A 9,157-nucleotide genomic window follows, 5' to 3' on the forward strand; every position below is an offset into this window, starting at 1 on the left:
GGATGCTTCTTCTTTACCTGTTTCTCATCAAAGAGGGGTTGTCCAGAGGCAAAAGCAAATATTTTTTTTTCTTTCAGCAAAGTGGAATTGAATTTGCCCAGAAGCCACATATATGCAAGCATTTGTAGTATTAAGGAAAAGGACGACCAAGGATTAAGGGTGTATCCTCGGCATTACCCATGTCTAAGATCATAAAATCTATAGGAACATAAGCACTCCTAACTTTAACTAGTAAATCAGTGGCTACTCCCTCGAGATAACAGATAGATCGGTCGGCTAATTGTAGGTAAACTGAGGTTCATGCTAGGGGAGTATATAATAACTTATCATAAGTTCCCTTAGACATGATGTTAATACTAGACCCTAGATCACAAATGGCATTATGAAAAGTGTGGGGCCTATGGAGCAAGTAACGATTGGGTTCCTAGGATCGCCTTTCTTAATAGGAAATCCCCAACCATTCTCAGAGAAGTCATACCTTGCCGTAACAAGGATGGCTGTCTCCATGGTTCCCTTAGGTTTGCCAGGAATACTATCTTTTTCATAGGATGGGATAGCAGCAGCAATTTGAGCTAATTGAGTTTCTATCATCTTATTAAAGCTAAGTTGATTCTTTAAGACAGAAGAAAATTCATCTAATTTAGCAATTATGTTTTCCAACATCTTGTCATGAGCATGTAGTTTCTTATTTATACTATCAGTCATTCTACCATTGCTATAAACAAGATCTTTCAAGAAAGCATAACTATTATTACCTTAATTATTCAAATGAGAAGAAGAGTAATAATTGTTACCTCCCTGGTTGTTGGAGCGCTGATTCCAGCCTTGATGTTGTGGACGAAACCCGTTGTCGCTGTTGACGAAGTTAAGGTCCTCTTGGGTTTTGAGGCAAGAATTGTCCGAATGTCCAACATCTCCACAAACTTTGCAAGTCATGTGGGAATCCATGGCTTTTGAGTGTTTCTTGGGCACTCACCTTCTCATAATGTTCCACTCGCTTCGCGAGTAGATCCATCTTAGCAGCAAACATGTTAATTTCTTTAATTGAATGCATATCTCGTTTATGAGGTTGGAGTCGATTGTTGCTCCATCCTTGGTTGGAGACCATCTTCTCGATCAGTGTCTTTGCATCTGCAACACTTAGCGAAAAGAATGCACCACCACCACCAGCATCTAAATGGCTCCTATCTAACGGCACTAATCTATGGTAGAAGTTCTGGATCAAAAGCCAGCCTTCCATGCTATGGTGTGGGCATGCAGAGACATACTCTTGCATTCGTTCCCATGCCTTAGGAATCGATTCATCTGCTAGTTGTTGAAAACTAAAGATTTTATTGCGCATAGCATTAGTCTTTCCCATGGGGAAAAACTTAACTAGGAAAGCGTTAGAACACTTGTCCCCAAGTATTGCCTAGCCTTTCCTAACAAAGAGAAGGGGAAAAGGCGAAGACATATAGCCTCTTGGCTCACTCCCTTAATGGTGAATGTGCTACAAATCTCCAAGAAATGTTGGAGGTGAGCATTCGCATCCTCGTGGGCTTTCCCACAGAATGGACTAGCTTGAACCATCGTAATTAACGTTGGCTTAAGCTCAAAGTTAGCGTTCCCATTGATAACATTGGGTCCGGTGGCTACGTTAGCAGCCGAGGGTGCAGAAAAATCATGAATGGACTTATCGCCCATGATCGTGTAGGGTAGTGATAGGATATGAGGAAAAAGGATAAACTACTAAGGACAACTAAAAACCTAGCTAACGAATCTAGCAATATAAATCTGAGGCTAGTTGCTTTCTCCGGCAACGGCGCCAGAAATACTTGTTGATATTTCTTAACGACTATTGGAGGATTCCGCAAGCGCACGGAACTATCGTGTAGCACTTCGCTCGGTGAGTACCGAGTGTCGAATTTATATTTTTCCCACAGGAAGGCGGAAGTTTAGAATTTATATAGGACTAGGATTTGCTAAAGGAAGGCCTTAAGTTGATCCTAGGTAGGTGAACAATAGTGAAGGATGAGTGTGAACTACCTAAACTAACTACTAAATACAAACTAACCAGAGATAGCTAGGTGGGAGAGCGAGCAATATAACATTCTAGTAACTAAGGGTCAACAAATAACTAGGAAAAATACGATAGTACTTTGGGGCACAGCCCACCTACCAACTAGGAGAGTTAAATAGACAAGGTCTGCCACGAGCCCTACGATTTAATAACTAGACCTATCGTGGTGGAATACAGAGGATGGACAAGGCTGTCACCACCTACCACAATCTATCCGGAGGCCTAGCCGTATCCACAGGTAATCAATAGCCTAAGCACCACGCTTAATCTATAGGCTTACCACTTCGATTCGAGCTCCGACGAAATGAGATCAAAGCACCCTAACCAGACGGTGGAACCGGTACTAACGAAAGACTACTAATGATAAGATAACATATGCTACTAATGCCAAACAACAAGCACCTAAGTTCACTAATGATGAACACTAATGACTAAGTACTTAAAGTAAAGTAAGCAATACTAGAACAAAGTATTGAAATAAATACTGAATAAATTAAATGCTGAAATGAAAGAATTACAAAGGAGCTATACCAGACCTAGAAGACTCTTTAGGACTCCGAGAAGCTTCACTATTGCTCTACTCCATTAGTAGACTACTACTCTATAGCTAATGCTAAGCTATAAAGCTAAGAGAAACTTGGAGAGCTTGGAAATGAATGGGGCACTTCTCCACCGAGCTCCACACCCACTATTTATAGGCCCTGTTCGCTTGACTTATAATCCATACTTTTCAGCTTGTTTTTTCAGCCGGAACAGTATTTTTCGCTCATAACAAATCAGTCGAAACAGTGTTTCGGCTTATTTTTTCAGTGAAGTGAACATGGTCATAGTGTATAGTGAGGGAGAGGGGTATTTGTAGGTAGCAGGGAGGTCGGTGGAGGACCTAGGGCGCTGGGCGGCGCTAGGGGGCGCCGGGCGACCCTTGGATCCACTACCTCTTAGATCCTCCAGCTCTGATTGGCTCCCAATGGTGGTTAACAAAGACAGCACATGTCGAAATTCGAACGGTAAGACAGTTGATAAGTCGGTGGGGAGCTCCCAAGTCTATGATAATGGGCCCATGAATCCACTGTGAACAAATCTTGTTCGTTGATTAAACTACCTTGAATGGAAGTTTGTGATCGACTTAGGAGCAACTCCTACAGATCGGTGACGTGGCTGGGCCACCTGGGCCGGGCGACGCTTCTGGCATTGAAAATGCCTTTTTCTGTTTGGTGGATCCAAAGCTTTTCTTGTGATACGCCAAGCGTGAGATAGTCTTGAGGTAGGGAGCTGTCATAAGCAAAGTCTGTCAAATTTTCCCCCCAATTCGCCAGGATACGTCAGTTGTACTGAAATGGCTGGACTGCGAATGCGAATTCGATATCGTTGCCGTGCCGGTGCCGCCTAACAAAATCAAACTAGTACAGTTCTTTGACAGAACGCGCGAAAGATTTGAATTCATCAAACAACAGTCAGCGTGTCACGAGAGTTTCGGCAGAATCATCTGAAATTCTGAATGAGATTCCCATACAGTACCCTAACCGAAGCATTTGATTTGATACATGTTGCATGTAACACGTTCTACTAGAATAGGCTATCGCTTATGGTGCAATTAGCAGAGCCGGCAGCTCCTAAGCACTCTGGTTTAAATTATTTTTATCAAAGAGCCAGATAAACCTATCGTGCTACTACATGCATCAGTACTAGTAATTGCTTAACACCACCAGCAATGCTCGAAATTAGCTTAACTGCTTGAAGAAACATTATAATATTACTGGATCCAAAACAGCAGCTGCAGGCTGCAGGCTTGCTGCAGCTGCGGCCCCGCCGCGGCGGCCGTTCACAGCGACGGCACGCGCGCGCTGAGGCTGAGCCGGCCTACGCGAACATGAGGTCCACGGCGTCCCACGCCTCCTCGTCACCACCCTCGTCGACCGCTGCTTCGGCGTCCTGATGCAGCCCCAGGAAGGCCTCCAGCCCGGACATGCAGTCACGCAGCGTCTCCTCTCCTCCTCCGCCGCCGCCGGTGCTCCCGCCCGCCACGACGGTCGTCGCCGCCGGAGACGAGCCTGAGCTCTCCTCGGCCGCCGCCGCGGACTTCCGGCGCCTCTTGGCTGCCGGCTCGCCACCGGCGCCCACGGCGGGCGGGAAGTTGAGCTTGGCCTTGGGTCCGCGGATCTCGCGCGCCGCGGCGTCGTAGGCGCGCGCGGCGTCCTCCGGGGTGGCGTAGGTGCCGAGCCAGACGCGCGCGCCCTTCCGCGGGTCACGGATCTCCGCCGCCCAGCGGCCCCAGGGACGGCGCCGGATCCCGCGGTACGCCGTCTTGCGGCCCGGCGCCGGCAGCCTGGCCGCCGCCGGCAGCTCCAGATGGTCCTCGCCTGACAGAACAGGTTACCAGCAGCGTCGTTAGCTAATGGCTGTACGCCTGTACGTAACCATGACATGCATATATACTCATAATACAACGTACCGGATGAGAGGAGGGAGGCGGAGATGGTATCGTCGGTTGCCGGGCGACGGGCGTCGGCGGGGGCGAAGTCGGCGATGATGACTCCGCCACACATTGTCGATCGAGTGCTAGCAACAAACCTTGCGACTCACTGTCACTGGTGAGGAGAGTAGGCAGGACGCAACGACGGCAAAAGTGCTGCGGTAGCGTGCGTGGTTTCGTGGTTTTGGTTTGGGGCCGGGGGCTCCCACCTAAGGCCAAAAACACTCCCTATATAGCCACATCATGGTCCACCAAAGTCTTTGTTAGTACCCCTAAATACAGTACTACTTTTTTAAAAAAAAACAAGTTCTACTCCTCCTTATATTTTCAGCATGTTCACTGGTTGATCTTAGCCTATCTTAAATCCATCAATTAATAGTATTTTTCTCTCTCAACAAATCAACATCGATCAGTATAAATCAGTCCAGAAACCAACGGCCAGTTTAGCGGATGAAATGAGAAGCATGCAAGACGAGGCGCGCGTCACGTGCGCTGCACAGTGGCAGTCCTTGCTTGCGGACGTGCGGGTTTAGTTCCTGAATGGTGTGAATTTGGTTAGGGTAGCATTTTCGTTTTTATTTGATAATTAGTGTTTAATTATAAATTAATTAAGTTTAAAATGTTTATCTCGTAATTTCTAACTAAACTATGTAATTAATTTTTTTATTTATATTTAATGCTATAGGCACGGATTGTAAGATTTAATGGGATAGCTACAGTAATATTTTTGTAAAACTTTTTAGCAACTGAACAAGCAGGGACATGTGTGACGTGACGGTACTGGAGCTACACAGACTTCACTTTGGTCAGAAAAGCCGCGCCAGGCCGGTGTCCGGACGCACGCGGCCGCGCGCGGATCGCGAGGCAAAGTCCAAGTGGCGCCGTAGCCGCACGGCCCGGCGCCGGAGTCGACACATGTCCCCGGCGCAGGATGACGGCGACGGGTGCGACGCGTTGAACGGGGTCTCGCGCTGAAAAGGGCCCCACCCAACCCAAAGGGTTTTTTGGTTCTTGGTGTTGGTGCCGGCGGTCTCCCGTCCCTGTCCCCCCAGACCCGATCCGCCACTGGTTTTCCGGGCGCCCAAACGGTGGGCTGCGACGGGGCCCGACCACCGGATTGCCGAGGCTGCGCCCGGGTGTGCCGACGACGCGATCTTTGGCGACCATGATTCGTATCGTATCACCGAGCTTTCTTCGCACGATAAGATATTCAGCCTGTTCGTACGTTGTTAACGTAGTATCAGCAACTTTATCTTGCAGCTAGCACTGCAAGTCATAGATGTGATTACTGTCGCTATACGCCGCATCTGGCCATGATTAGCTGTTGCATAACTACCCGTGTACATACCCGGCCGGGCGGGAGGAGACACGCGGCGTTGTAGTAGCAACGTGCAAGCCAGTACAAACAGAAGGCTGGGCTCCTACTCTGAACTACTACTAGTACTAGTAGGTTACAGTAGGACTGTAGGAATATACAAATCCCGGTGCGTTCCTCTAAGCCAGATTAATATTCGTGACTCTGTCATTAGCCTTTTAGTGGGCGGCTGGGCGACGGTGAGTAAACACGTGATTAACTTATCCAGCATAGAGGCACATGCAGATGCTCCCAATGGTTCAGTATCACACAATTCACAAGCTCGAATCTGATTTGCTGAATCCAAAAGCGACAATGTCTGCCTCTGCTTAGCCTTTTTCTCTTAGTCGGTGCCACCACGACTTTATTTACCAATCGATATCGAAATTTACGGGCCCCCGGTTGAGATTTGAGCATGTCCAATGTAATATCATAGGAAACAGAGATGCTTTTATGGCGATCATGTTTACAGGCAGACGAGCTAGGTGAGTTAGAATTCTCTTCAAGTTTCATCGCATTTTCAGAAGCACCTCATTAGACGACATATATTTTCAAGGTGATAACAAAAAAAAATTGAAAAAAAATTACTACGAAAACATGTTCACCCACAGATTCAGAACAAACAACCTCTTGTAAGAGACTGTTTTGACTTAAAGTGGACCATGTAAGTTAAGAAAATAATTTTTATATTAAAAATCTATGTGTCATAGTTGCTGGACTAAAAGATATGATTTATTAGGTTCAAATACCCTCTCATTTCCCTTGCAAAAGAATGCATATTAGCCAGGAGCACTACGTTATCTATATTCAATTGGGTGCATAAAAGCCAGTTTATCCATACACAGTGCAATTGGGCGCATAAAGCTAGTGCTTAATGACCATGCAAAACAGTGCATGTTCCTAACACAAAAGTTAGTATATTTTTATTTTTGAATAAGAATAGTGTAGTAATTGTTCTTCTAGGTCTTAGTTAATCTCGCTGAGTGTATAGATAGAAACAGATCGATTTTTTTATAACCATCCATCATAAAAAGATTAAAATATTGAATGGAAAATCGATATAAGAATTTAAACATTTAATATTCATATCATATTTTTTTAACCGAAGTCAGCAGGGGAAACCACAACTTATTTTTTATTTTTTTATTCCAGACCTTTTTAATTCGCTCCCACGAAGAGTCGAACCTAAGCCTGCTGGATGCTACTGAGTTGCTCTAACCACTAGGCTAGAGGCCCTTTCGCTATTCATATCATGTTCATATCTTAAGACTACTAAAATTGAATAGCTGATATGTATATAGAATTTGTGTCAATATCCAAGGATAGTGTAGTAATTGTTCTTCTACGTCTTAAGTATTTCACTGAGATTTTTTAGCCGGGTCGCATGTGGAGATAGAAATAGATTGAATGTTTTTTTTTCATAAACATGCATCATAAAATGATTAAAATATTGAATAGAAAATCGATATAAGAATTTAAATATTTAATATCCATATGATGTTCATATCTTAATACTACTAAAATCGAATAGTTGATATGTATATAGATTTTGTGTCAATATCCAATACATCTGATAGTATCTGCATGCAACGACTTTGAATTCTAGAGAAGAAAAAACTATCCATATTCGTATCTATAATATATGTTCGTATCTAGTCCGGTTTCATCCCTAATACTTAGTCTCCTTTACGAATTTAAAGTTTGGAACACCGGTTTGATGCGACTAGACAGGGGATGAATACGAGAAGTCTCAATATCTTCTCACCGAGGCTATATCTCATAGATTACCCACCACCACTACTTTTAGTGATGTCTTTTTTTAATGGTCGCGGATGGGAAAAAAATCTTCTCTAATAATTGTTCTCAAGATAGACATGCTTTAGAAATTAATTTTTAGAGACGGTTGATACTACCAGCCATTCTAGAAATGTCCACCATTTCTAGGAGCAGATGGTTAGTGTTATGGACCACCGATAGCAATATACATTTTTAGGTGTGATTAGAAACACCCAGCGCAACTAGAGATCGATTTTCAGCCACGTTTGTAACATGACCGGCCTGCCTCTAAAAGTAGACCTTCTATAAAAAAAAATTCATAACTTTTCAGATGAAGTACGGTGAAGATGAAGTTTATATCAAAGTTATATTCCAATAGAAACTTCTAAACCCAAGACAAATCGTTGCATTGTGCAAGGATAACATCCTTCAATATCGCTTGTCTATAGCCCCAACTCAATCCTCAACAGAAATGCAGTAGTTCGATAGTCGGGGACTCGGGGTTGCAGCAATGGTGTTTGGTCAGCTCTCAGCTCAAGCTCGTGTTCTCTTTTCTCGGTTGTCGTTTTGTTATGATCCATTTTTCTTTTTTTTCTTCGGGTTGAGTTGCTGGTCTCCGGATTTGACTGACTGTTTGTAAAGTTTAAATAGCACCTTCGTTCTTTTTCTATCATCTAATAAAATGTGCCACAAGATTTTTGCCGTTCTTTTTTTAAAAAAAAAAACTTGAGTACAAAGAAAGAAAAAGAGAAATTAGCCTGCAAATAATAGCATGTTACGGGTCTAAGATGAAATAGTTGCAACCTGCACTATTCACGGGTCGATTTCTCGTGTTACAAATTTTATTTGCAACTCAACTTTTGCATGATGGTACATAATGGCATATTCTGTCCATCTATATTTTTAATCTATTTTCATGGAATTTTGTTGGCTGATTTCTTTTCATGGGATACGAGAGTAACAGGAGGCGGTATAGTACAAGAATTGCCCTCGGGCTACCTGGAGTCCTAGAGCAAACCCACCCACGGCGGTAGTGACCAACCAAATCCAGTCGACCAAATTCATGGAACCATGGTGGACTGATGACAACCAAACGCACGGCAAGCGCATCTGTCGGCGCGCGAGGGCCCGACCGACACGACGCCCACTCGCGCCTCAGGATCTTTGTAACGGTCGAGTGACACAAAACACCTCATGTGATAAACCACGCATATAACACATAACATCATGCCAAAAGACTTGATTTCGTTAGAATGATTTAGTGAGGTCGTTACTATATAAAAATAGGGGAATATGAATAAACATTATTTTAGAATTTCCCTTCTAGGTTTAGCCCTTCGGTAATTCACTTGAAATCTTATCGGAGTTAACTCGTAAAACACCTTGGGGTCACCCACTCCAAGGTCTACTATGCAGCGGAGCATAGAGCATTGGCTCACATCAACTATAGCAACATTACCTGTAAAACAACTTAACGGCAGCACCGTGAGTATAT

The 9,157-nt window shown here is 44.2% G+C and overlaps 1 protein-coding gene and 1 non-coding gene across 2 annotated transcripts; one reads left to right on the plus strand and one right to left on the minus strand.

Moving 5' to 3' along the window:
* Window positions 1-1,238: 1,238 nt before the first annotated feature.
* LOC136519198 (small nucleolar RNA R71) lies at window positions 1,239-1,342 on the plus strand. The gene has a single exon (XR_010774758.1). It is a non-coding gene; the product is annotated as a small nucleolar RNA R71 (small nucleolar RNA).
* A 2,232-nt stretch (window positions 1,343-3,574) lies between these two features.
* On the minus strand, window positions 3,575-4,727 carry LOC136518700 (ethylene-responsive transcription factor ERF071-like). Its single transcript, XM_066512386.1, has 2 exons — window positions 4,512-4,727; window positions 3,575-4,419 (listed from the first exon to the last, which is right to left on the minus strand). The coding sequence occupies exons 1-2, from the start codon at window positions 4,603-4,605 to the stop codon at window positions 3,920-3,922; spliced, it is 594 nt and encodes a 197-aa protein (XP_066368483.1). The 5' UTR covers window positions 4,606-4,727; the 3' UTR covers window positions 3,575-3,919.
* Between the last annotated feature and the right edge of the window lie 4,430 nt (window positions 4,728-9,157).

This window comes from Miscanthus floridulus, chromosome 17 (genome assembly GCF_019320115.1).
Source record: "Miscanthus floridulus cultivar M001 chromosome 17, ASM1932011v1, whole genome shotgun sequence".
Lineage (NCBI taxonomy): Eukaryota > Viridiplantae > Streptophyta > Magnoliopsida > Poales > Poaceae > Miscanthus > Miscanthus floridulus.